Source organism: Salmo salar, chromosome ssa24 (genome assembly GCF_905237065.1).
Source record: "Salmo salar chromosome ssa24, Ssal_v3.1, whole genome shotgun sequence".
In the NCBI taxonomy this organism is placed as follows: Eukaryota; Metazoa; Chordata; class Actinopteri; order Salmoniformes; family Salmonidae; genus Salmo; species Salmo salar.
The window spans coordinates 39,347,795-39,375,464 of NC_059465.1; the positions used below are offsets into that span (position 1 = coordinate 39,347,795).

The window sequence follows — 27,670 nt, forward strand, 5'->3', positions numbered from 1 at the left end:
GTATCAGAGAGCACCTCCCGAGTGGTGCAGTGGTCTAAGGTGCTGTAGTGCTAGCTGTACCACTAGAGAGAGGGTTCGAGTCCAGGCTCTGTTGCAGCTGGCCGTGACCGGGAGACCCATGGGGCGGCAAACAATTGGCCCAGTGCTGAACGTTTTTTTTATTTATTTCACCTTTATTTAACCAGGTAGGCCAGTTGAGAACAAGTTCTCATTTACAACTGCGACCTGTCCAATATATAGCAAAGCAGTGCGACAGAGTTACACATGGGAAAAACAAACGTACAGTCAATAAAACAATAGAAAAATCTATATACAGTGTGTGCAAATGTAGCAAGATTACAGAGGTAAGGCAATAAATAGGCCGTAGTGGCAAAATAATTACAATATAGAAATGAAACACTGGAGTTATAGAAGTACAGAAGATGAATGTGTAATTAGAGATACTGGGGGCAAAGGAGCAAAAAAAAATTCAATAATACAGGATGAGGTAATTGGGTGGGCTATTTACAGATGGGCTGTGTACAGATGCAATGATCGGTAGGCTGCTCTGACAGCTGATGCTTAAAGTCAGCTGTCAGGGGAGGGTTTGGCCGGCACGGATGTCCTTGTCCCATTGTGCACTAGCGACTCCTATGGCGGCCGGACACAGTGCACGCTGACACCGGTCGCCAGGTGCACAGTGTTTCCTCCGACACATTGGTGCGGCTGGCTTCCGGGTTAAGCGGGCATTGTGTCAAGAAGCAGTGCAGCTCGATTGGGTTGTGTTTCAAGGGATGCACGGCTCTCAACCGTCGCCTCTCCTGAGTCCGTAAGGGAGTTGCAGCGATGAGACAAGACTAACTACCAATTGGATACCACCATTTTTTATTTTAAAAAGGTATCAGAGAGCAGGGTTGTATTCATTAGCAACAACCGTTAGGTTTCAAGTGAATACAGCCCATGTGTAGGTCAAAAAGACCCAAAATAATAGTCCTGTTCCATTTCATTATGTGGTGCAGCCTAGGGTATGTCTATGACTGAGTATGTGAGTCTTAAAGGAAGAAGTAAATGTAGGTACAAATCAACAGAAACTATTTAGGTCGTAGTTTACATTGTATTGCATGGACTAGACACTGTTGTTGTTGAGTGGGTAACGTGTCTATATCTGAATATGCATGACTGGAAAAAAAAAACATGGAAATATTGGGGATACATATCTTTATTTAAAGCATCACAAACTGCAGCGATAAACTAAATAACAGTATATATTTCAGCTAACCAGAAACTGCTCTACTGTAAATCTAGCCTTACACTGCCCTCTAGTGGCTCAGATGAGAAACACCACAAGACAACAATAAAATACTTTACAAAAAAGGGTTTAACACCCATTATCTAACCCAGGGGTACTTGAACAAAATAAAACTCCTATTGGAACATGTTTTCTACCAGCACCCAATACAGTCTGCCCATCTGTTCTCACAAGTTCCCAATGCTTTAGAGCAGTGACCAGGGAAACTGCAGAAGATGGCGCGGCCCTTTGGAACTGATGTTATGCTCACTGTGGTCAGTAACGACGTCACTTAGAAGAGAAGTAAAGCTGTATTCATCCCAACAGGCAAAACTGGTTGTCAATGATGTCATTTCAACTAGTTTCTGTTGTCACAATGTCACTAAACCGAGTTTTGCCCGCTGGGATGGTTCCAATGGAATGAATGGAATAACCAAGTAAAGACTTAGAGCTCATGTCAGCTTTTATAGTAAAGCATGGAACTACATGCTGTTCACTTTAGTGATGAAGCTCTCCATAATGTCCTTCATCTTCTGAATGTCCACCTCATCCTCTCGGAAGGCTTCTGTGTACACCCTGTCTACTCGCTTGTGTTGATCCTCTAAGAATTTCTGGAAATGATCACAATGTGAAATTCAGGCTCAGAAAGACAGTCATTGTCTAATCAAGTTGTTATTGTAAAAGGGAATATCAAGGCAAGGAATAAAATAAGTATTTAAATAAAGGCGAGATGAGCACGAGGTCAGTGGCTTTGTGAACAACAGGTTAGGGGCAAGATGGAGACTGACCTCTACAATGGACAGGTGGTTGGCAGCCGTGGTTAACACACTGGCAAGGTTGTTAACCACAGTCCGCCGCTCCTCATTGGTTTCTTGCTGGACAAGATGGTACCTGTGTACAATGAAAACAAACTTTGTGGTTGTGAAATAATTGTTAAGCCCAGAACATACCTCACACAAATGAAGAGTAGCCTAGGGCAGGAGCATATCTCATGTTTCTGTAGCGTGAGGCAGCTTGATGTACAAGTACTCCCCCTGGACAGGACGCTAGTCTATCCCCAATCCTTTTTTTTTTTTTTTTATGCCGTGTCTGCCTTTGACTATCTCACTGCACTCCTGCCTAAGTATGTAAACCCCCTTCAGTGGGTTTCACGTGACACACACAACAGCGGCATTGCACAAAGCAAGCCATTGTAAAGATCGTACCCTTTTTTTCAATATTGATTAAAATGAAATACCCAAATCAAACTGCCTGTAGCTCAGGATGATAACATTTGAAAGGAAACACTGTGGAAATGTGAAATTAATGTGGGAGAATAACACATTAGATCTGGTAAAAGATAAAAAGTTGTTGTTTGTTAAATCATCTTTTTAATGCAAGAGAAAACCCATAATGTCGTATTGCAGTTTAGATTTTGGCCACCAGATGGTAGCCGTGTGTGTGAAAAGTTAAAGATTGATTTTTATTTTATTTCACCTTTATTTAACCAGGTAGGCTAGTTGAGAACAAGTTCTAATTTACAACTGCGACCTGGCCAAGATAAAGCAAAGCAGTGCGACACAATAGAGTTACACATGGAATAAACAAGCGTACAGTCAATAACACAATAGAGAAAAAAAAAAAAAAAGTCTATACACAGTCGGTGCAAATGGCGTGATGAGGTAAGGCAATAACAAGGCCATAGTAGCGAAGTAATTACAGTTTAGCAAATTAACACTGGAGTGATAAATGGCAGATGATGTGCAAGTAGAAATACTGGTGTGCAAAAGAGCAGAAAAGTAAATGAAAGCAATATGGAGATGAGGTAGGTAGATTGGGTGGGCTATTTACAGATGGACTATGTACAGCTGCAGCGATCGGTTAGCTGTTCAGATAGCTGATGTTTAAAGTTAGTGAGGGAAATGTAAGTCTCCAGCTTCAGCGATTTTTGCCATTCGTTCCAGTCATTGGCAGCAGAGACTGGAAGGAAAGGCAGCCAAAAAAAGTGTTGGCTTTGGGGGCGACCAGTGGGTGGGTGTTGTTATTGTGACCAGTGAGCTGAGACAAGGTGGAGCTTTACCTAGCATAGACTTATAGATGACCTGGAGCAAGTGGGTCTGGCGACGAATATGTAGCGAGGGCCAGCCAATGAGAGCATACAGGTCGCAGTGGTGGGTGGTATAAGGGGCTTTGGTGACAAAACGGATGGCACTATGATAGACTGCATCCAATTTGCTGAGTAGAGTGTTGGAGGCTATTTTGCAAATGACATCGACAAAGTCGAGGATCGGTAGGATAGTCAGTTTTACGAGGGTATGTTTGGCGGCGAGAGTGAAGGATGCTTTGTTGCGAAATAGGAAGCCGATTCTAGATTTAATTTTGGATTGGAGATGCTTAATGTGAGTCTGGAAGGAGAGTTTACCGTCTAACCAGACACCTAGGTATTTGTAGTTGTCCACATATTCTAAGTCAGAACCGTCCAGAGTAGTGATGCTAGTCGGGCGGGCAGGTGTGGGCAGCGAACGGTTGAAAAGCATGCATTTGGTTTTACTAGCGTTTAAGAGCAGTTGGAGGCCACAGAAGGAGCGTTGTATGGCATTGAAGCTCGTTTGGAGGTTAGTTAACACAGTGTCCAAAGAAGGGCCAGATGTACACAGAATGGTGTCGTCCGCGTAGAGGTGGATCAGGGAATCACACGCAGCAAGAGCGACATCGTTGATATATACAGAGAAAAGAGTCAGCCCGAGAATTTAACCTTATGGTAGCCCCATAGAGACTGCCAGAGGTCCGGACAACACGCCCTCTGATTTGACACACTGAACTCTGAGAAGTAGTTGGTGAACCAGGAGAGGCAGTCATTTCAGAAACCAAGGCTGTTGAGTCTGCCGATAAGAATACAGTGATTGACAGAGTCGAAAGCCTTGGCCAGGTCGATGAAGACGGCTGCACAGTACTGTCTCTTATAGATGGCGGTTATGATATCGTTTAGGACCTTGAGCGTGGCTGAGGTGTACCCGTGACCAGCTCGGAAATCGGATTGCACAGAGAAGGTACGGTGGGATTCGAAATGGTCAGTGATCTGTTTATTAACTTGGCTTTCAAAGACTTTAGACAGGCAGGGCAGGATGGATATAGGTCTATAACAGTTTGGGTCTAGAGTGTCCCCCCTTTTGAAGAGGGCGATGACCGCGGCAGCTTTCCAATCTTTAGGGATCTCGGACGATATGAAAGAGAGGTTGAACAGACCGGTAATAGGGGTTGCAACAATGGCGGCGGATCATTTTAGAAAGAGGGTCCAGATAGTCTAGCCCAGCTGATTTGTACGGGTCCAGGTTTTGCAGCTCTTTCGGAACATCTGCTATCTGGATTTGGGTGAAGGCGAAGCTGGGGAGGCTTGGGCAAGTAGCTGCAGGGGGTGCAGAGCTGTTGGCCGGGGTCGGGGTAGCCAGGAGGAAAGCATGGCCAGCCGTAGAGAAATGCTTATTGAAATTCTCAATTATCGTGTATTTTTGGTGACAGTGTTACCTAACCTCAGTGCAGTGGGCAGCTGGGAGGAGGTGTTCTTATTCTCCATGGACTTTACAGTGTCCCAAAACTTTTGAGTTAGAACTACAGGATGCAAATTTCGGTTTGAAAAAGCTAGCCTTTGCTTTTCTGACTGACTGCGTGTATTGGTTCCTGACTTCCCTGAAAGGTTGTATATCGCGGGGACTATTCGATGCTAGTGCAGTCCGCCACAGGATGTTTTTCTGCTGGTCGAGGGCAGTCAGGTCTGGAGTGAACCAAGGGCTATATCTGTTCTTAGTTCTACATTTTTTCAGAGAGGGGCATGCTTATTTAACATGGTGAGGAAATTACTTTTAAAGAACGACCAGGCATCCTCGACTGACGGGATGAGGTCAATATCCTTCCAGGATACCCGGGCCAGGTCGATTAGAAAGGTCTGCTCGCAGAAATGTTTTAGGGAGCGTTTGACAGTGATCAGGGGTGGTCGTTTGACCGCGGACCCATAGCGAATGCTGGCAATGAGGCAGTGATCACTGAGATCCTGATTGAAAACAGCAGAGGTATTTAGATGGCAAGTTGGTCAGGATAATATCTATGAGGGTGCCCATGTTTACAGATTCAGGGTTGTACCTGGTGGTTTCCTTGATAATTTGTGTGAGATTGAGGGCATCTAGCTTAGATTGTAGGACTACCAGGGTGTTAAGCATATCCCAGTTTAGGTCACCTAACAGAACGAACTCTGAAGATTGATGGGGGGCAATCAAGTCACATATGGTAACCAGGGCACAGCTGGAAGCTGAGGGGGGGGTCTATAACAGCAGATTCAGTGAAGGATGGCACTACTGGACAATATTTTGTATCAAGTCTGGCCAAATGTGCCGAATTGGTCAATTGATACATTTTCAAGTACATAACTAGAGAGAACATACAAAAATGATATGGTAATACAACATTTAAGTTAACACACTCCCAGGAATGTCATACATGATGGAGCATTAGCTTATACACATCTAGATGGCCAGTCAGGGTGGGTGAGGAGCCAGAGACAGTAGGGGTTCAAACTGTAGAACCCAGTTCCTAAATTTGAATATAAAAATGGATTTTATCAAACAAAACTATGCTACATTTTATCTCTGGGAGCCTGAGGATGACAAATTAGAGCAAGATTACTGAAGTAAATATATTTACCTTCAAAGGGTGAATGTATCAAACCAGTTCCCATGATAAGAGTTTTGTTGTGCACTCTCAAACAATAGCATGGTATTTTTTCACTGTAATATCTACTGTAAATTGGACAGTGCAGTTCGATTAACAAGAACGTAAGCTTTCTGCCCACATAAGACATGTCTATGTCCTGGAAAAGTTTGCTGTTACTTACAACTGTCATGCTAATCACATTAGCTCAAACGTCCTGGTATAGGGACACCCATCCGGTAGAACTTAAATTGAGGAGGAAGTTTAACTAAATGGCTACTCCCTACATCCAGCTCAGCTGGACATAGGGAAAATAGGTTGACCTTTCAATCCTGGAACAACAGCCTCATCCTCCTCAGGAGGTTGAGAAGATGGCATATACCCTCAAAAAGTTATACAGCTGCACCATTGAGAGCATCTTTACTGGCTGTATCACCGCTTGGTATGGCAACTGCACTGCCCTTGATCTCATGGCGCAGACAGCCCAGTAGTTCACTGGGGCCGAGCTCCATGCCATCCAGGAGATAGATAGGAGATATATCTATATCAGGCTGTGTGAAAGGAAGGCCCGGAGGGAAAAAAAACTCCAGGCATCCAAACCATAGACTACGCTGTTACCCGCACAGCAAGCAGTATCAGAGCAACATCAACAGGCTCCAGAAGAGCTTCCATAAGCCATAAGACCGCTAAATATCGAACTAAATGGATACACAGACTATCTGCATTGATACCTTTTATGCACACTCACGTAATTGGCTAACACGCATCATGATGCCTAGTCACCTTACCCCTTACACATCTAACCCTACAACTCCAGTATCCATGCACATTGGAAATATGGTATTGGAACTGACCTTGTATATAAACAGTAGCTTACTTACTCGTGTTATTCATATTTACATTTGTGTTTTTTTTCCTATTTTACTTTAGTAGACAATTTTTACTACCGATATGAATTACTTCAATGTCAGGAAAGAAAGGCATTTCACTGTAGTTGTGCACGTGACAATAGAACTTGAAACTAAGCCCTGTAGCCCTCACCATTGTGATTTGGTCCAAAATAATTGGTAGGAGGAGCACTACTCACTGTTGCTGTGCAGCTTTCAGCTGCTCCACAGACTCGTCATAGCCCAGGGTCACCTTCTTCTCCAGCAGCTTGCGGTGGGTCTCCACAGACTCCATCTCAGCAGACCACTTCTGCTCCTCATGGGCAATGTCCTACACACACACACACACACACACACAACGAAGGGATGTCATTTTTCAAAATGATAAACAATTTAACCACAGATGTGGATACAATACATTTAAAATAACTGAGGAGAACAAGAAAAGTTGTTTCCATGATGGTCCTAACAAGACAATGAGCTGTCTAGGAAAACCTTGGATGGACCAATGATTCACATAGACACCACTTCCTGACCAATAAATGACTAGCCTGTAACATCATTTCAGATGGGTTTCTGTATACAATATTCAAACATTTGTAATGTTGAAATTATAACCCACCTGCATGTCTTGTTCGAGCTGCTCGTCGAGCCTACGGATTTGCTCTCTTAGTTGTTTCAAGTCATTCGCTTTATCTGAAATATTGGAATTCACCTGAAAGAGAAAGAGACCATGTTAAAAAAAAAAGCACCCACAAAATTGGACAAAACCTTTGGACTTCTAAGAAACAGTGAAATGTCTAGGTACCTGTTCTATGGACTCCTCCAGGCTTAGTTTCATGTCTGTCAGTCGACTACACTCCTCGTCCACATCAGTGATCAGTTTCCTCAGTAGTTGCTGTACAGAATAAGCCACAGAATTAGGACCAGATACAACACACACCTGTTGTAATAAAGCGATTGTTCAATGAGAACTAAATCACCATACTTGAATCTGTGTTCTGCATTGAACCATGGTGGACGGTCCGTATTCTGTGGAGGTCCTGATCTCAAAGTCGTGGCCGCACGCGTTCTCGGCAGACACAGGGATGAGCTTCAGTTTGCGGGCAAGCTTGTGGTACTCGGCCAGCTTCACTTCGGCCTAAATCAGACGGATCAGCATTGGCTCATAGCTAGCCAGTCATTAAAAAAAATACTTATTGAACCTTTATTTACCAGACAGATGAGTATAGAATGCAGACGTATCAGGCCAGCATCCTATTCCTTACCGTCTCCTTGGCCTTGGCCAGAGCGATTTCCTCGTTCCACATGTGCTGCTCGGCCTGCTCCAGGCTCTTGCTCAGGCTGTTGATGGTCTGCTGCAGCTCCCTCTTCTCCCAGTTGATCCTCTCAATGTCTGCGGGAGTGAACTTCTGGGTGGACAAGATGTGTTGGAGCCGGGACTCCTCCTGTTTTAGGGTCTCCACTTGCAGTCCTACACAGGACAAAAAAGGGTAGTGGGGGGAGTGTTAACATTTCAGGGTTTCCAGGACAGTAACAATTCTTTTTAACAAATATTTTAAGGGATTTTCAGATTTCATTTAAAAACAGATAGGATGAAGTGGGGACAGATAGAGAGATGATGTGTCAAAGGGTAGTAGACCACATATACAGACACTGTAGAAAGAGAAAAGTGTCCTGGAGGCTGCATCAATAGCGCAAGACCAGCCAAGCCACGAGAGTAGCAATGTTTGGTCATAGTTTTTTACCCGATGCTTCCAGCTCCTCGGCCAATCCAGAGGCTTTGTTCTCCAGGTTGGCTTTGAAAGACTCCAGGTTACTGCGATAACTCTGCAGCTTCTGCAGGTCTGTCTGAAGTTTGACTTTCTCTGTTCTTTTGACCATCAATCGGTCCTGCTCCAAAGTGAATAAAATGGTTGCAAATGTACTGAACCAAACGGCTCCATTCAAACGTAATTGGCACTTTTACGGCTCATCGACTGCTTAAACAAGGTGAGGTGTACAATATTCCCGTTGCAGTACATGGACAAATCTATAAATACAGTGCATTCGTAAAGTATTCAGACCACTTGACTTTTGCCACATTTTGTTACAGCCTTATTCTAAGAAGGCTACAATATTCTCTCCCTCATCTACACACAATACCCCACAATGACAGAGATGAAAACGATGTACTAAATATAAAAAACTGAAATACATTTACATAAGTATTCAGACCCATTGCTATGAGACTACAAATTGAGCTCAGGTGCATCCTGTTTCCATTGATCATCCTTGAGATGTTTCTACAACTTGGAGTACACCTGGGGTAAATTCGATTGAGTCAACATGATTTGGAAAGGCACAAACAGTGAGGGGAAAAAGTATTTGATCCCCTGCTGATTTTGTACGTTTGCCCACTGACAAAGAAATGATCAGTCTATAATTTTAATGGTAGGTTTATTTGAACAGTGAGAGACAGAACAAAAAATCCAGAAAAACCGCATGTCAAAAAGTTTATAAAATTATTTGCATTTTAATGAGGGAAATAAGTATTTGACCCCTCTTCAAAACATGATTTAGTACTTGGTGGCAAAAGCCTTGTTGGCAATCAGAGGTCAGACGTTTCTTGTAGTTGGCCACCAGGTTTGCACACATCTCAGGAGGGATTTTGTCCCACTCCTCTTTGCAGATCTTCTCCAAGTCATTAAGGTTGAGGCTGACGTTTAGCAACTCGAACCTTCAGCTCCCTCCAGATTTTCTATGGGATTAAGGTCTGGAGACTGGCTAGGCCACTCCAGGACCTTAATGTGCTTCTTCTTGAGCCACTCCTTTGTTGCCTTGGCCGTGTGTTTTGGGTCATTGTCATGCTGGAATACCCATCCACGACCCATTTTCAATGCCCTGGCTGAGGGAAGGAGGTTCTCACCCAAGATTTGACGGTACAAACATGGACCCGTCCATCGTCCCTTTGATGCGGTGAAGTTGTCCTGTCCCCTTAGCAGAAAAACACCCCCAAAGCATAATGTTCCCACCTCCATGTTTGACGGTGGGGATGGTGTTCTTGGAGTCATAGGCAGCATTCCTCCTCCAAACCAGCTAAGACAACGCAGGAGTAGCTTCGGGACAAGTCTCTGAAAGTCCTTGAGTGGCCTGACAGAACCTGGACGGGATCGAATATCTCTGGAAAGACCTGATAATAGCTGTGCAGCGACGCTCCCCCATCCAACCTGACAGAGCTTGAGAGGATCTGCAGAGAAGAATAGGAGAAACTCCCCAAATAGAGGTGTGCCAAGCTTGTAGCGTCATACCCAAGAAGACTCGAGGCTGTAATCGCTGCCAAAGGTGCTTCAACTAAGTACAGGTTCTGAATACTTATGTAAATGTGATTTCAGTTTTTTAATTTGCTAGCATTTGCTATAATTGATAAAAACCTGTTTGCTTTGTCATTATGGGGTACTGAGTGTAGATTGATGAGGGGAAAAAAAAAAAAAAAACACTAAAATAGATTAAGTAGAAGGCTGTAACATAAAATGTGGGAAAAGTCAAGGTGTCTGAATATTTTCCGAATGCACTGTATACACAGTCCTTAGATTCAAAAGACTAACCGTTTGGCTTTCTTTCTCCAGTCGCTCAACCTCATCACTCAGCATCCTGTACTTCTCCTCCATGGATGCGAGAAGCCCTTCGTCAACGTTGTAAAGTCTCTCTGTAAATATAAGTTGACGTTTTATGCGCTTGTTGCTGGTTTTTGTATATGTTCATTTGGAAAGAAAAGGCACAACTCACAATTAAAATCAATGCATTTGTCGTCACTGCTTACTTAGTTTAGCAAGATAATCCGCATCCTCTTCATCAAAGGAATCTGCTCCTTGCATGAACTTGTTGTAGGTTTCAGCAGTGTAGTCCAGAAAGAGCTAGAAACGGAGGGGAGCGTGCAGGGTCAAATAGAGGCCTAACATCCTAAATGGTTTTGTTGTGAGTAAGTTGGCTCTGTACCTTGTTGAACGCCACCCCGTCCTCAATCTCAGTGCTTCCGTCAGAGAAATCAGCAAAGAGCAGGTCCTGATCACTCATACAGCAAAAGATCTGCAAAACAACCAGAACAAATTCAAGGAAAATAAATTCAAGGAAACATACAGTATACAGAGACATGATTGCATGGAACTGCCATCTTATATGGCGCAAGTGAACAACAAACCTGGTTTCAAAAATAAAGTAACCGTTCATGGCACAAGGCCTCCGCCCCATCTGACCTACCTTTCTTGTTCATGTATTGACAAGTGTAACTAATAGATGCACGCACAATACATGTTAATGTTTTTAAATGTATGTAAATTGTAAAGGATTTTGTTATGTCGAAGTGCAGTAAGACTAGCAGTCGCCATTGGCGTCGGCTAATGGGGATCCTTATAAAAAATGTTTTTATAAACATCTCATTATTCAAACCTTCATTAAGACAGTTAATGTTATTATTGAGTTTAGAGATTAAATAGTATTCTGCTGTACTAATACCCACCTTCACAGTATCCATGAGCCAGACAACAGCCCCCAAGACCTGTGGCCATGTATGTGGTGCCCCCACAGAGTACATGGAACTTTTGGAGAGAACAAATGGATACCTGCCATCAGAAATATACAGTCAGTATCCTAAAATGAGGAACGGGCTTGCGTACAAAAACCAGATGCAAACAGCAAATGATCACATCTGGGTCCAAAATAGCACCATATTCTCTATATAGGGCACTACCTTTGGCCAGGGCCCATAGGGATGCCATTTGGGACACAGACCATGTATGGTAGAATGAGCAAATTTTTTACGAATTTAACATGTAACCTTTATCTAGGCAAGTCAGTTAAGAAAAAATTCTTATTTACAACGTCGGCCTACTGGGGAACAGTGGGTTAACTGCCTTGTTCAGGGGCAGAACGACAGATTTTTTTTTTTTTACATCGTCAACTCGGGGATTCGATGAAGCAACCTTTCAATTACTGGCCCAACACTAACCACTATTTACCCCAAGTCTTTGAGAATCCTGGGGACCTCTTCCTCCACTTTGGAGGTGGGCATCTGGAAGGTGGGGTCCAGGAGGCAGTAGATGAACTCAAAGATCTTTAGGAACTCCTTGGTGGAGGGCGACTGGAGAGACTTGACTGTCATTGAACCCGGAAAGCCCTTCTCTGACAGAAACTAGAGGAGAACGAGGGAAATTATGTGTCTTTGTGAAGGAGTGCTGATCTAGGACTAGACCCCCCCCCCAGTTCATAGAATCTTATGCATGAGGATGTAAAAGTGACAACAGATCCTAGAGCAGCACTCCTACTCCGAGATACTATATAAATATTCGGGCCGGTCTTGAAAGACTTAAAAGTACAGTGAGATTCTGTTTTAGAAATCTGTGTATATTAGGAATCCATACCTCACACAACTGTCTGATGCACTGCTGAACATAGGCCTTATCGTGTAAGGGCCGGGGATCCTTCATCTTCTCTGTACCTCCAAAGGTGCTGTTGCGAGCCATGCCAGCCCCACTGGTCCTGAAAAGAGTTCAGATTTTTAGCATTTATGGTACTACTTAAGCCTCGTTCACATTGAAGTGACTCAAATCAAAACATTTTGCATATCTGATTCAAATATCTTCTTTTTCCTGCAGTCTGAACAGTCAAACAGCACATGGTAGCAGACATTTCAAGTCCCAAATGTGATTCCTGACCATGACGTGTCTGAATGGTCAAATCTGATTGATTTGCCCTCGTGGTTTTACGACTGTTGTTTGGCATATCTTGTTATTTGCTATTTAGTCTTGACAGTTTTGACAAGAACATGTGGTAGCTAACTAGCTTTTTAATTGTTTACAAACAAATTAGTGAACGCGCTATAGCGCTTAACATCTACTGTGAGATTTGGCCCTGCATAATGGGGTGTTAAAGTTTAACCTATACCTTTAACCTAATAAGTATTGTTGGGTTTTATTTCACTTATTAGATATGATGCATTACCATTTACAGTAGATGTAGGCCTAAGTATGAACGGACTGTAATGCACTAAGAGGTTTATATTGTATTAACATAGATTGAGCAACATATAATAGACATGACTAACTGGGGGGTTGCTGACTAGTAGGAGTGTAGGCTGAGTAGACTCGTGACACACACACACAATGCCTGGTTGTGGGGCCGCTCAAGGACAGGTGTACGGGAGGGGCTGGTAGAATGGAAGCAGAAAACTGTCCTAACTGTAGCATAAAAACAGGCACTGTCCTTGGGTGTCTGACTCTCGGGTACACACATGAAGATAAGCTAGAAGACAACTATGCTTGGCAACAAAAGATGCGTCTAGAGGCTGGGACCAGCCTGCACGCCAACGATAGGATGAGTAAGTTTAAACCACGCTCATCCTCCCTCTGACAGGCCAGCAGTGAGCTGGAACTATCTCTGTCAGAGTATTTAATGAAGAACTTATGATGTCATTTTCAGTTCTCTGTTTGCCCTGCGAGGTGTTACAGTGAACCCGTATATACGGAATTTGCATTTGCCATTTATTAACTGCTGAATAAATATTGACATTAATATAAAATATAATTGACTCTTTGTTCCTATATCAGATTCGAACACATGCAGCCTTAACACTACCTAACAAGTTAGTTGAATATTGTGGCTAGCCAAAAAGGACTTGTTTTGAAAGTTGGATCACCTTGTTCTTTGAGGCTTTAAAAAGGTGTTCTGACACTATGATTTTGAACATTCAAAGCAACTGTGAAACATCCCTGGCAGGCATTATTTTCACCGTAGATTTTGCTACATAACTATGGGATCAATATCATGCCAAATGTAAGTCACCATTCCACCAACAAACACCTTTTGATTTGTAAATCAATATATTGCAGTAGCATTTTTTTTCTAACTGCAGATATGCAGGTCATTTCCAAAACTACTGCCATAAAGACAAAAAGTTCTCACGCGTAGAAAGCGATGTAGTCGTAGAAAAAAAGTTGATCCTATTGATGCTGTTGACACAGATCACTGGTTGATGTGGAAAAGGAGCCAGTGAAGGGATTGAGTGTAACCGGTGTGAAATGGCTATTAGCTAGTTAGCGGTGCGCGCTAATAGCGTGTCAATCGGTGACGTCACTCGCTCTGAGACCTTGAAGTAGTTGTTTCAATTAATCTGCAAGGGCCGCGATTTTATTGGAGCGATAGGTAACGATGCTTCGAGAGTGACTGTTGTCGATGTGTGCAGGGGGTCCCTTGTTCAAGCCAAGATTGGGGTGGGGGAAGAAAGCAATATTGTTACAAAGTCTGATCCCATATCCTACACCTCCCCTCCATCTTTCGCATGCCTCTCCTGGAGAAATGGCTGGAGGCCTCAGGAACACTTATGTCTCCTTAATGCTCATCGTCTGTGCAGCATAAGACAGCGGATGGATTATAATCATTTACAATATATGACATATCCTTCACATTTAGTGGTGCTATCACATTGGCCAGCTAATTCAACTATATGGGTGACAAACGGGTGTACACAGCAATAGTGTTGCAAATAGAGTAATCTAGGGCTTCGATTATTTACGTTGGACATACTATGGTTAATATATTATGGTTACTACACTACCATTTCTGCAGCCTTGAAAGGCAGGCATCAACATTGCCGAACGAGAGGCTGCCAACGATGTACATAAATCGCTTTCTATGGGTACAAACCGTTTTTTCTAGGAATACAAAACACTTTCTGTGTGAGAACTTTTTTTCTTATGCATGAGAAAACGTTATTTTTCTTGTCAAATCTCTGCCAAAAATCAGGTGATTTTTTTCCTTTTTTTCTCCAAATATGGAGTTGCAGGTTTGCCATATCTGTTATGTTTGCGCATATCTCTCCTATGTGCAAATCTTTATGGCAGTCATTTTACTTAAGGCCCTTGGAAATTACCTGCATATCTGCAGTCATAAAATAATTCTAATGCAATTTATCGATTTACAAATACAAATCAAAAGGTGTTTGTGGATAGTGATTTACATTTGGCATGATATTGATTCCATACATAACTTCTAAGTGATAGGAAGCACGAGCTCCACCACCAATCAGCTTACACCACTGCGTACAACCATCATTACTATGACAACTAGCATAGCCTTGTCAGCAAATGAAGGCTGTCTGAACACACAAATCCAATTTGGACACTTAAATTGCTGTTTGGACAGTCACTATTCCAAAACAGATTTGAAAAACAAAACTGATTGGAGCAGTAAGGCCTGCAGCATGAACATGTCCACAGCTACAATAAAAACGTGTACTGTCAGAGGGACTCGAGGACTGGAGTTGGGAACCACTGAACTTGGCAGTGTGAAATGGCTCCCAATCATATGGATTCACTAACAGGAATAGTCTTTGTCTCGCATGGTGACAGTGATAGAGAACTAGGTGTATAATGGTATTTTCTTCAGTGTCGGGACTTACCGACTACCAAAAAAGCTGGTTCTTCTCTCGGATGTGACAGACTGGGGTTTAGGAATGTTCAACTTTCCGAAGGATTGCTTGCTGTGAACAAATATTGATATGCTCATTGCATTAGCAAATATATATTCCATATTTATGACAGGCAGTTAAAGCAACTTCCATTGACGTTCGTTTGCCAACTTACCTCTGCGGTGTTGCATAAACCATGCTCATTCTGTTGCTTTCAACTCTTTGAGGGAGCTCAGAGAGCCTACTGCTGGATGCTCGGTTCATCCTGGATCTGGTGAAAGAATGAAGAAAAGACTTAGGCAGCTAAATACATGTAGGCTATAGATGGATAGCCAGGCCAGTTAATGTTGAAATAGGATAGCAAATGTTTCCCATACCAGTCAGCTAACTGCAAATGCCTTCATATGAACAACGAAAGATGGGCACACTAGCAGGAAGTGGGGGGGTTACCCACTTAATTGGCTGACATTGTCCCGGATTGACACAGTCCCACATTTTGTCCCTTTGTCCCGCAACCAAAAATTCATATCCTGAAAGAAAATGATCTCTACAAGATCTTGTTACCATGGAAAGGAAAATACCTGTGTATTTCTGGAGAAATCACCCTGATTAACTATTTAGTCATATCCCAGTTTAACTTTTTACTTATGGCCTTGCCTACACCAAGCAATGCGATTTTTCACGGCAAGCCAAACAAAATTAACTGGGCTTATTTATTATAATGAATATGAATTCAGAAATTATTAAAGCATTCGACCTCTCACTAAAGGTTTCAGTCATACAAAAGTTATACTTAAATCCAAACTGGTTCTCCCCCTTCATTCAGATTACAACCTCTCAGTTTCGGTTATTTGAAACTGAAATAATCCCCAAATTGTTAAACTCAAATATACCAATTGATAAATTTAACATTTGGGGGGGGATTAAACAGCATAATCTTTTTAAATTATATCATAAATAGGACTGGTGAAGTTGTCACACATGCGGCTAACAAAAATATGAAAATGTCTGCTATAGCCCAAATCACAACCAGCATTAATGCAAAAATGGAGGGAGAAAGGAAGGAACTTGTCTGTTTGACATCCACTAAAGACAAAAACTGGTTAAAAGAAAATTGTGATGAATAAAAGTAGTATACCAATTTCATTTAAAGACCAAAAGAAATGTACAGCAGTGCCATAGATTGCAAAATAGTTGGTAAGAGATTGATGTTCCAATTCCATGCCACATGGTTTATGAACTGATACAAAACACCAGATTCAAATTGTAGGATTTCAATTATACAAAATTCTAGCAACCAATAGAATGTTCGATATTAGGAATACAACCATCCCGGCAAATTTTGCTGCGAAGAGACAGAATATTCGATCATTTGTTTAGGTACTGTCCATATGTAGCTTGTTTTTGGTCACAGATTCAGGAATGGCTGATGAATTGCAACATTTAAGTGGAGCTAACTGATGGGTGATTTGAAAAGTCAGTCAAATTTTTTTTTTAAATATCGATCAATAATATAATACTGTTAGCAAAAATGTTTCTTTAATTTACAAACTGTAAACACTGAGAATAGAAAGGTTCAGAACATATGGCAAAAATAAATTGGATGGTATTCAGAGAACGATGGGAAGGGTTGAGGATAACTGAAGGGTGGGACTAAAAATAACTAAATGTGTCTGTAAAATGTATATAGCATGTATCAGGGCTGACCCATTCAGTCGATTGGCCAATCTGTTGGTGGACCAAGATTTTTTATTTTTAAATCGAGCAGTGGCAAATATATGCTATCTGGCCTGCGCGCAAATGTAGGCCTATAAATGTTCCCATTTGGGGATTTGATACTGTTTCTGATTGTCGTAACTCACCATCTCTGTGGAGCTTCTCAAAGTCATTTTTTCTTCACCTCAAAAAGCAAGTAAAATAAGTGTTTTTACAGCCACTGAGAATGACAATAGTTCCTCAACGTAGCCCATTGGAAGAATCTGTCCAGCTCTCCCTTTCCATAACCACTCAGCGTGAAAAAAAGGAAGAAAAAATGTCATGCTCTGATCTGGTAGAAATGTCTAAAAAGACCTACCGGATTACTTATCCCTTGAGCAAATAGCCTAAAGCTGTGTGTCTGTCTGGAGAGCACTGACTCGGGACTAGTTTAAACACCAGCTTCAGGCTGGACCCAAGTTAAGGTCCGCCTTCTCCTGTAGTCCACGATCAGCTCCTTTGTCTAGCTCACATTGAGGGAGGGATTGTTGTCCTTGTGCCACACTGCCAGGTCCCTGACCTCCTCCCTATTGGCCGTCTCATCGTTGTCGGTGATCAGGCCTACCACTTGTCGTCAGCAAAATGAATGATGGTGTTGGAGTCGTGTTTGGCCACGCAGTCCTGGGTGAACAGGGAGTACAGGAGGGGACTGATCCCCAGTGTTGAGCATCAGCATAGCAGACGTGTTGTTGCCTACCCTTACCACCTGGGGGCGGCCCGTTAGGAAGTCAAGGATCCAGTTGCAGAGGGAGGTGTTTAGTCCCAGGGTCCTTAGCTTAGTGATGAGCTTTGAGGGCACTATGGTGTTGAACACTGAGCTGTAGTCAATGAATAGCATTCTCACATAGATGTTCCTTTTGTCCATGTGGGAAAGGGCAGTGTGGAGTGCGATTGAGGTTGCATCATCTGTGGCTCTGTTGGGGCGGTATGCAAATTGGAGTGGGTCTAGGGTATCTGGGAGAATGCTGTTGATGTTTTTTTTTATTTAACTAGGCAAGTCCGTTAAGAACAAATTATTTACAATGACGGCCTACACCGGCCAAACCCGGGGCCAATTGTGTGCCGCCGTATGGGACTCCCAATCACGGCCGGTTGTGATACAGCCTGGATTCGAACCAGGGTGTCTGTGGTGACGCCTCTAGCAAAGAAGCATCGGGAGCCCCCGAGTGAGCCATGAACAGTCTTTAAAGCTTCATGGCTACCGACGTGAGTGCTACGGGGCAGTAACCATTTAGCCAGGCTACCTTCGCTTCTTTAGGCACAGGCACTATGGCGGTCTGCTTGAAACATGTAGGTATTACAGAGACTCAGTCAGGGGGAGGTTGAAAATGTCAGTGAAGACACTTGCCAGTTGGTCTGCCATGCTTTGAGTAAACGTCCTGGTAATACGTCAGGCCCCACGGCTTTGTGAACGTTGACCTGTTTAAAGGTCTTGCTCACATCGGCTACCGAGAGCGTTATCACACATTCGTCCCGAACAGCTGGTGCTCTCGTGCATGCTTAAGTGTTGCTTGCCTCGAAGCGAGCATAAAAAAGGCATTTAGCTTGTCTGGTAGGCTCACGTCAACTGGGCAGCTCGTGGCTGGGTTTGTTTTTGTAGTGTGTAATAGTTTTCAAACCCTGCCACATCCAACAAGTGTCAGAGCCGATGTAGTAGGATTCAATCTTAATCCTGTATTGACACTTTGCTTGTTTGATGGTTCGTCTCAGGGCATAGCGGGATTTCTTATAAGCATCCCGCTCTTTGAAAGCAGCAGTTCTAGCCTTTAGCTCGATGCAGGTGTTGCCTGTAATCCATGGCTTCTGGATATGTGCGTACGGTCACTGTGGGGACGACGTCGTTGATGCACTTACTGATGAAACCGATGACTGAGATGGTATACTCCTCAATGCCATTGGATGAATCCCGGAACATATTCCAGTCTGTGCTAGCAAAACAGTGCTGTAGCGTAGCATGCGCGTCATCTGACCACTTCCGTATTGAGCAAGTTACTGGTGCTTCCTGCTTTAGTTTTTGCTTGTAAGCACGAAGATAGAATTATGGCCAGATTTGCCAAATGGAGGGTGAGGGAGAGCTTTGTTTGCGTCTCTGTGTGTGGAGTAAAGGTGATCTAGAGTTTGTTTCCCCCTCTGGTTGCACACAGATTTAAGTCTGCCTGCTTTAAAGTCCCAAGCCACTAGGAGCGCCGCTTCTGGATGAGCATTTCCTTGTTTGTTTATGACCTTATACAGCTGGTTGAGTGCGGTATTAGTACCAGCAGTGGTTTGTGGTGGTAAATAGACGGCTACGAATAATATAGATGAGAATTCTTGATAGATATTCTACCTCATGATAAGCTGTAGACTACCTCATACGAGCAATACCACAATACTTTAATATTAGACACAGCGCACCAGCTGCCATTGATAAATAGACCCCCGCCCCTTACCAGACGTAGCTTCTGTCCTGCTGGTGCATGGAAAATCCCTCCAGGTCTATATTATCCGTGTCATCATTCAACCATGACTCAGTGAAACAAGATATTACAGTTAATGTCCCGTTGGTAGTATAATCTTGCACGTTGGCCAATAGAACTGATGGTAGTTGAGGTTCTCACTCGCCTACGAATTCTCAGAAGGCAGCCTGACCTCCGCCCCCTTTTCCTTCACGCAAATGACTGGGATTTGGGTCCCTTACCGAGAAACCGGTATATCCTTCATGTCGGACTCGTTAAAATAACAAATATTCTTCCAGTTTGAGTTGAGTAATCGCTGTTCTGATGTCCAGCAGTTATTTTCGGTCATAAGAGACGGTAGCAGCAACGTTATGTACAAAATAAGTTAAACACTACAACAACAACAAAAAAATTTAAACTTAAATAACAGTTGGTTAGGAGCATGTAAAACGTCAGTCTTCAGCGCCAAAACAGTCACTCAACAAGTCCATGTCAGCAAAATGTTTTAGATTAGATTATCTACCAGCCAGCTAATTTACCAAACTGGTAGTAAGCATGGTCCAATTACCAACCCTGGTGGGGTCCATTGAATTATCAGAAACTGCAAACATTTGCCTCCACCCCATGGCAAAATGTGTAGAATTGAAGGATATTAACATCATTTGTCACAAGGGGTGCTGCTAAAATGTTTAGCTCAACTGCAAAACCACTCATGGCATCTATAGATTGGAATGTCCACAGTGCAAGGTGTTCTACATTGGACGGACAAAGACGACTTCAAGACTGCTTGGCGGAACACAAGTACGCCATACGGGTAGGCAATGAAGACTACCCCATGGCAAGGCACTACAAGTCCTTACACCATGGCCAGCCTGCCTCCCTACAAGCTATGGGTATTGATCATGTTCCGGCCTCTATTAGAAAAGGGGACCGTCTTAAACAGTTAAACCAAAGGGAAAGTTTTTGGATTTACAAACTACAGGCCACTAAATACCCTGGTTTACATGAAGATATGGATTTCTCACCCTTCCTGTAGGGTCGTGATAGGTCATCTAGTGGACATTTTGCTCAATTGCCCTCAGCTATGTTTAGACTTTTGTTGTTCATGTTTTGCTGTGTTCTAGTCTACTATGGAATATATTGCTTTCTTATTCTTGACACTTCTCCCAGTCATATTTAAGGTTAGAACTACCTTTCTAAGTGTCCTGATACTTCTAGCTTGGAGTTGTATTTTTATGATAACATAGCTACAGTATTAAACTTTTTATTGTGTATAGTATTGCTTACTAGGTGTGTCCAAACAATTTTGTAACCACTCCCTCTTCTAATTAGGGCTAATTGGAAAAGCTGTTCAAAAGAGGACATTGTATTATTTTTTTGTACTCCCTGACGAAGGCCATGCAGCCGAAACGCGTCGGGATTTTTTTAATACTTTGTTTCTATTGAACATGCCATACTAATAAAGGCATTTTAACTAATTATATGAAGAGTGCCTTGGTCCTCCTTTCTTTTTAATACCAAACCATCTCAACTGGGTTGAGGTTGGGTGATTGTGGAGGCCAGGTCATCTGATACAGCACTCCATCACTCTCCTGCTTGGTCAAATAGCCCTAACACCGCCTGGAGGTGTGTTGGGTCATTGTCCTGTAGAAAAACAAATGATAGTCCCACTAAGTCAAACCAGGTGGGATGGCGTATCACTGCAGAATGCTGTGGTAGCTATGCTGGTTTAGTGTGACTTCAAAAATAAAATTAGACGGTGTCACCAGCATTCCGTCACACCTCCTCCATGCTTCACGGTGGGAACCACACATGCGAAGATCATCCGTTCACCTACTCTGTGTCTCACAAAGACACAGCGGTTGTATCCAAAAATCTCATTTTGACAAATTAGACCAAAAGGACAAATTTCCACCTGTCTAACGTCCATTGCTTGTGCTTCTTGGCCCAAGCAAGTCTCTTCTTATTATTGGTGTCCCTTAGTGGTTTCTCTGCAGCAATTCGATAATGAAGGCCTGATTTACGCAGTCTCCTCTGAGCAGTTGATGTTGATAAGTGTCTTACTTGAACTCTATGAAGCATTTACTTAGGCTGCAATTTCTGAGGCTGGAAACTTAATGAACTTATCCTCTACAGCAGAGGTAACTCTGGGTCTTCCATTCCTGTGGCGGTCCTCATGAGAGCCAGTTTCATCATAGTGCTTGATGGTTTTTGCAACTGCACTTGAAGAAACTTTCAAAGTTCTTGAAATGTTCCTGATTGACTGACCTTCATGTCTTAAAGTAATGATGGACTGTCATTTCTCTTGCTTATTTCAGCTGTTCTTGCCATAATATGGACTTGGTCTTATACAGAAGATGACCTTACTGGGTAAATCACCCCCATCTTGTCACAACACAACTGGTTGGCTAAAACGCATTAAGGAGGAAAGAAATTCCACAAATTAACTTAAAAAGACACCTGTTAATTGAAATGCATCCCGGGTGACTACCCCATGAAGCTGGTTGAAAGAATGCCAAGAGTGTGCAAAGCTGTCATCAAGGCAAAGGGTGGCTACTTTGAAGAATCTCAAATATATTGATTTGTTTAACAATTTTTTGGTTACTACATGATTCAATGTGTTATTTCATAGTTGATGTCTTCACTATTATTCTATAATGTCGAAAATAGTAAAAAATAAAGAAAAACACTTGAATGAGTAGGTGTGTCCAAACTTGACTGGTACTATATATCCTGATGCATAAATCACCTTAACATATCTACCTCTAACGAGACAGTTCCATCACTAAAATTGTAGTGTAGATAGTTTTATATCTGGTGTGTTTTTTGTATTACATTGTTATCGATTACTGCATTGTTGGGGTTGGCGTTTACAATAAAAGCATTTCACTGTACTTGTGCATGTGACATTAAAACTACACGGTCCCGTAAAATCTTCCTGTTGTGTCGCATTTGAGTATTTTAAACGTGGTCACCCTACCGCGAACGTTCTCAAAAACGCAACGCGACATCAGAAGGGCAAATGTACACCATCATGACACTTTCACTCGCAAATACGTCCTACTTTATTTATTGTGATAACGTTGGCTAGTTATATTGTTTAACGAATAACATTCCAATGGGGCAACATACAATTAAAAACTACTGTTAGACTTGAAAACCATAAACTAAAATACAACTAATTTAGCCAACTAACTAAAGCTAATTTACTTAGTCTCTTAGAATTTGCCTGGGGTATTACAATTAAATATTTCTAGCTATAAATGAAATGCAACAACCCATTGAGACGTCTTTCAAACAAATACGTACCTTTCCACTTTCGATAATTTTGAAATAATCCGTTTAGAAACTTCTGTTTCTACATAAATAACTAAAACGTTTTTAAAAATACGCCTGCAAATTTAAACAAAACGGACGGTCTTCTTCTTCGGAAGGGTTTATCGGCGGTTGGCATCCAAAGTTATGGTGCATTACCGCCACCTACTGTAGTGGAGTGTTGGCCAGAGACAGGTTGAGGTGGTTGTCCAGGGGGCTCTGGGATACCAGAACAGATTGAGAAAAATTGTGTCAAACACAAAGTAGCAGCCAAATAGCCTACAATCTATGGTGGTAAAACAGACAGCACTCTCCAAGGTGCTAATTAATTCAAAGCACTTTAGACGTCACTGCAGAATGCCCACATACTTGAGTATAGCCGCGGGGCTTACACAAGTCCGAATTTCTTATCATTTACAAGACATCAATGTAGCAGCAGAATGAATATCACAATATCTAAATATAACTTCAAATAAAATAAATCAATGTAGGCTACCTTTTCTTATCATTTGTTTATTTGGCTTTCCCACAATTCAAATTCAGCAGGGAAAGGACTAGGCTAAGTGATGTGATTATGTAGGGACCTCTTCACAAGCTGACCACCACTACCAAGACCTGTGTCAATATCAGTTTATATACCCCACTGGCCCTCCCCATAACCTCTATGTACAAATAAGAGAGCAGGTCTGGAATCAGTGTGGCAGGATAGGATGATTATGTAGAAGGATCACTAAGCATTTACATGATGGTCTTTCTGGGAGGCAACTTGATGCCATTCTGATTATTAGAATTCCCGTTTATTAGAATGTCTACAGTGCAAACAGTGAACTAATTAATAAATCATGCCACGAGAGGTAATGGTTAGCAGATGTAATTGAGTGTAGCAAAATGCTTGTGCTTCTAGTTCTGACAGTGCAGCAATATCTAACAATATCTAACAATTCCACAACAACTACCTAATACACACAAATCTAAGTAAAGAAATGGAATAAGAATATATACATATAAATATATGGATGAGCAACAACAGAGCGGCATAGGCAAGGTGCAATAGATGGTATAAAATACTGTAAATGCATATGAGATGAGTAATGCAAGATATGTAAACATTATTAAAAAGTGGCATTATAAAAGTGACTGGTGATCCATTTATTAAATTGGCCAATGATTTCAAGTCTGTATGTAGGCAGCAGCCTCTTTGTGTAAGTGATGGCTGTTTAACTGTCTGATGGCCTTGAGATAGAAGCTGTTTTTCAGTCTCTCGATCCCAGCTTTGATGCACCTGTACTGACCTCGTCTTCTGGATGATAGCGGAGTGAACAGGCAGTGGCTCGGGTGGTTGTTGTAGATGCCGGAACAAACAAAGTCAAACCTGAGAGGTGCCGGATCCTGTTGGATGGGGAGTATCGCTGCACAACTATTTTCAGGTCTCTCCAAAGATGTATGATCGGGTTCAAGTCTGGGCTCTGGCTGGGCCACTCAAGGACATTTAGAAACTTGTCCTGAAGCCACTCCTGCGTTGTCTTGGCTGTGTGCTTAGGGTTGTTGTCCTGTTGGAAGGAGAACCTTCGCCCCATTCTGAGGTTCTGGGCGCTATGGAGCTGGTTTTCATCAAGGATCACGCTGTACTTTTCTCTGTTAATCTTTCCCTCGATCCTGACTCGTCTCCCAGTACCTGCTGCTGAAAAACATCCCCACAGCATGATGTTGCCACCAGCATGCTTCACCGTAGGGATGGTGCCAGGTTTCCTCCAAATGTGACACTTGGCTTTCAGGCCAAAGAGTTCAATCTTGTTTTCATCAGATGAGAGAATCTTGTTTCTCTTGGTCTGAGAGTCCTTTAGGTGCCTTTTGGCAAACTCCAAGTGGGCTGTCATGTGCCTTTAAGTGAGGAGTGGCTTCCATCTGGCCACTCTACCATAAAGGCCTGATTGGTGGACTGCTGTAGAGATGTGGTCTGAATATACTTTACGAATGCACTGTATTTATAGATTTTTCCAAGTACTGCGACTGAATATTGTACACATCTTACCTAGTTTAAGCAGTCGATGAGCCGTAAAAGTGCCAATTACGTTTGAATGGAGTCATTTGATTCACTATATCTGTAACCATTTTATTCAGCTTTGGAGCAGGACCGATTGATGGTCAAAAGAACGGAGAAAGTCAAACTTCAGACAGACCTGCAGAAGCTGCAGAGTTATCGCAGTAACCTGGAGTCTTTCAAAGCCAACCTGGAGAACAAAGCCTCTGGATTGGCCGAGGAGCTGGAAGCATCGGGTAAAAAACTATGACCAAACATTGCTACTCTCGTGGCTTGGCTGGTCTTGCGGTATTGATGCAGCCTCCAGGACACTTTTCTCTTTCTACAGTGTCTGTATATGTGGTCTACTACCCTTTGACACATCATCTCTCTATCTGTCCCCACTTCATCCTATCTGTTTAAATGAAATCTGAAAATCCCTTAAAATATTCGTTAAAAAGAATTGTTACTGTCCTGGAAACCCTGAAATGTTAACACTTCCCCCCACTACCTTTTTTTGTCCTGTGTAGGACTGCAAGTGGAGACCCTAAAACAGGAGGAGTCCCGGCTCCAACACATCTTGTCCACCCAGAAGTTCACTCCCGCAGACATTGAGAGGATCAACTGGGAGAAGAGGGAGCTGCAGCAGACCATCAACAGCCTGAGCAAGAGCCTGGAGCAGGCCGAGCAGCACATGTGGAACGAGGAAATCGCTCTGGCCAAGGCCAAGGAGACGGTAAGGAATAGGATGCTGGCCTGATACGTCTGCATTCTATACTCATCTGTCTGGTAAATAAAGGTTCAATAAGTATTTTTTTTAAATGACTGGCTAGCTATGAGCCAATGCTGATCCGTCTTCTCAGTCTTAACCACCGCTAATGATTTAGGCCGAAGTGAAGCTGGCCGAGTACCACAAGCTTGCCCGCAAACTGAAGCTCATCCCTGTGTCTGCCGAGAACGCGTGCGGCCACGACTTTGAGATCAGGACCTCCACAGAATACGGACCGTCCACCATGGTTCAATGCAGAACACAGATTCAAGTATGGCGATTTAGTTCTCATTGAACAATCGCTTTATTACAACAGGTGTGTGTTGTATCTGGTCCTAATTCTGTGGCTTATTCTGTACAGCAACTACTGAGGAAACTGATCACTGATGTGGACGAGGAGTGTAGTCGACTGACAGACATGAAACTAAGCCTGGAGGAGTCCATAGAACAGGTACCTAGACATTTCACTGTTTCTTAGAAGTCCAAAGGTTTTGTCCAATTTTGTGGGTGCTTTTTTTTTTAACATGGTCTCTTTCTCTTTCAGGTGAATTCCAATATTTCAGATAAAGCGAATGACTTGAAACAACTGAGAGAGCAAATCCGTAGGCTCGACGAGCAGCTCGAACAAGACATACAGGTGGGTTATAATTTCAACATTACAAATGTTTGAATATTGTATACAGAAACCCATCTGAAATGATATTACAGGCTAGTCATTTATTGGTCAGGAAGTGGTGTCTATGTGAATCATTGGTCCATCCAAGGTTTTCCAAGACAGCTCATTGTCTTGTTAGGACCATCATGGAAACAACTTTTCTTGTTCTCCTCAGTTATTTTAAATGTATTGTATCCACATCTGTGGTTAAATTGTGTATTTTATCATTTGAAAAACGACATCCCTCTCTCTCTGTGTGTGTGTGTGTGTGTGTGTGTGTGTGTGTGTGTGTGTGTGTGTGTGTGTGTTGTGTGTGTGTGTGTGTGTGTGTGTGTGTGTGTAGGACATTGCCCATGAGGAGCAGAAGTGGTCTGCTGAGATGGAGTCTGTGGAGACCCACCGCAAGCTGCTGGAGAAGAAGGTGACCCTGGGCTATGACGAGTCTGTGGAGCAGCTGAAAGCTGCACAGCAACAGTGAGTAGTGCTCCTCCTAACAATTATTTTGGACCAAATCACAATGGTGAGGGCTACAGGGCTTAGTTTCAAGTTCTATTGTCACGTGCACAACTACAGTGAAATGCCTTTCTTTCCTGACATTGAAGTAATTCATATCAGTAGTAAAATATTATACTAAAGTAAAGTATGGAAAAAACACACGAGAAATAGAAACATGAATAACATGAGACAGTAAGTTAGCTACTGTTTCTATACAGGGTCAGTTCCAATACCATATTTACAATGTGCAGAGATACAAGGGTTAGACTAGTGTCCTGTCCAGGGGGAGTACTTGTACATCAAGCTGCCTCATGCTACAGAAACATGAGATATGCTCCTGCCCTGCCCTATGAGCCCTTCTGGCCCGGACAATGATACTTTATTTGCGTACGGTATGTTTAGGGCTTTACAATTATTTCACAACCACATGAAGTTTGTTTTCATTGTTCATATCTAAAAATAGACCCCCCCACCACCACAGTATTTGTCATTCTACTCCACAGGTACCATCTTGTCCTGCAAGAAACCAATGAGGAGCGGCGGACTGTGGTTAACAACCTTGCCAGTGTGTTAACCACGGCTGCCAACCACCTGTCCATTGTAGAGGTCAGTCTCCATCTTGCCCCTAACCTGTTGTTCACAAAGCCACTGACCTCGTGCTCATCTCGCCTTTATTTAAATACTTATTTTATTCCTTGCCTTGATATTCCCTTTTACAATAACAACTTGATTAGACAATGACTGTCTTTCTGAGCCTGAATTTCACATTGTGATCATTTCCAGAAGTTCTTAGAGGATCAACACAAGCGAGTAGACAGGGTGTACACAGAAGCCTTCCGAGAGGATGAGGTGGACATTCAGAAGATGAAGGACATTATGGAGAGCTTCATCACTAAAGTGAACAGCATGTAGTTCCATGCTTTACTATAAAAACTGACATGAGCTCTAA

The 27,670-nt window shown here is 42.6% G+C and overlaps 2 protein-coding genes across 4 annotated transcripts; one reads left to right on the forward strand and one right to left on the reverse strand.

The window, feature by feature from the left end:
- Nucleotides 1-1,182: 1,182 nt before the first annotated feature.
- On the reverse strand, nt 1,183-22,908 carry LOC106585867 (kinetochore protein NDC80 homolog). Of its 3 annotated transcripts, none has more exons than XM_045706978.1 (17): nt 22,777-22,908; nt 15,453-15,548; nt 15,269-15,349; nt 12,234-12,351; nt 11,832-12,004; nt 11,333-11,435; nt 10,813-10,902; nt 10,637-10,730; nt 10,422-10,522; nt 8,583-8,727; nt 8,103-8,308; nt 7,823-7,975; nt 7,643-7,732; nt 7,457-7,549; nt 7,035-7,165; nt 2,056-2,158; nt 1,183-1,878 (listed from the first exon to the last, which is right to left on the reverse strand). In XM_045706978.1, exons 2-17 carry the CDS (start codon nt 15,539-15,541, stop codon nt 1,750-1,752), a joined length of 1,899 nt encoding a protein of 632 aa, XP_045562934.1. In that variant the 5' UTR covers nt 15,542-15,548; nt 22,777-22,908; the 3' UTR covers nt 1,183-1,749. The 3 variants fall into 3 exon arrangements, with proteins under 3 accessions (XP_045562934.1, XP_014028059.2, XP_014028058.2); XM_014172584.2 differs by lacking the exon at nt 22,777-22,908 and adding an exon at nt 17,140-17,251; XM_014172583.2 differs by having other exon boundaries at nt 1,713-1,878; nt 2,056-2,178.
- On the forward strand, nt 19,090-27,670 carry LOC106600321 (kinetochore protein NDC80 homolog). Its single transcript, XM_045706821.1, has 9 exons — nt 19,090-19,096; nt 24,904-25,059; nt 25,333-25,538; nt 25,690-25,842; nt 25,933-26,022; nt 26,116-26,208; nt 26,570-26,700; nt 27,225-27,327; nt 27,505-27,670. Exons 1-9 carry the CDS (start codon nt 19,090-19,092, stop codon nt 27,631-27,633), a joined length of 1,068 nt encoding a protein of 355 aa, XP_045562777.1. The 3' UTR covers nt 27,634-27,670.

What these genes read in the sequence shown, in the direction of transcription:
- LOC106585867 (XM_045706978.1), bottom strand. Translation starts at nt 15,541, where the DNA reads ATGAACCGAGCATCCAGCAGTAGGCTCTCTGAGCTCCCTCAAAGAGTT. An exon ending in ACCAGCTTTTTTGGTAGTCG is followed by an intron (nt 12,352 to 15,268) that starts GTAAGTCCCGAC and finishes AACTCTTTTCAG; the next exon opens with GACCAGTGGGGCTGGCATGG. An exon ending in ACGGGGTGGCGTTCAACAAG is followed by an intron (nt 10,731 to 10,812) that starts GTACAGAGCCAA and finishes CTCCGTTTCTAG; the next exon opens with CTCTTTCTGGACTACACTGC.
- LOC106600321 (XM_045706821.1), top strand. An exon ending in AATGCAGAACACAGATTCAA is followed by an intron (nt 25,843 to 25,932) that starts GTATGGCGATTT and finishes TATTCTGTACAG; the next exon opens with CAACTACTGAGGAAACTGAT. An exon ending in ACCACCTGTCCATTGTAGAG is followed by an intron (nt 27,328 to 27,504) that starts GTCAGTCTCCAT and finishes GATCATTTCCAG; the next exon opens with AAGTTCTTAGAGGATCAACA.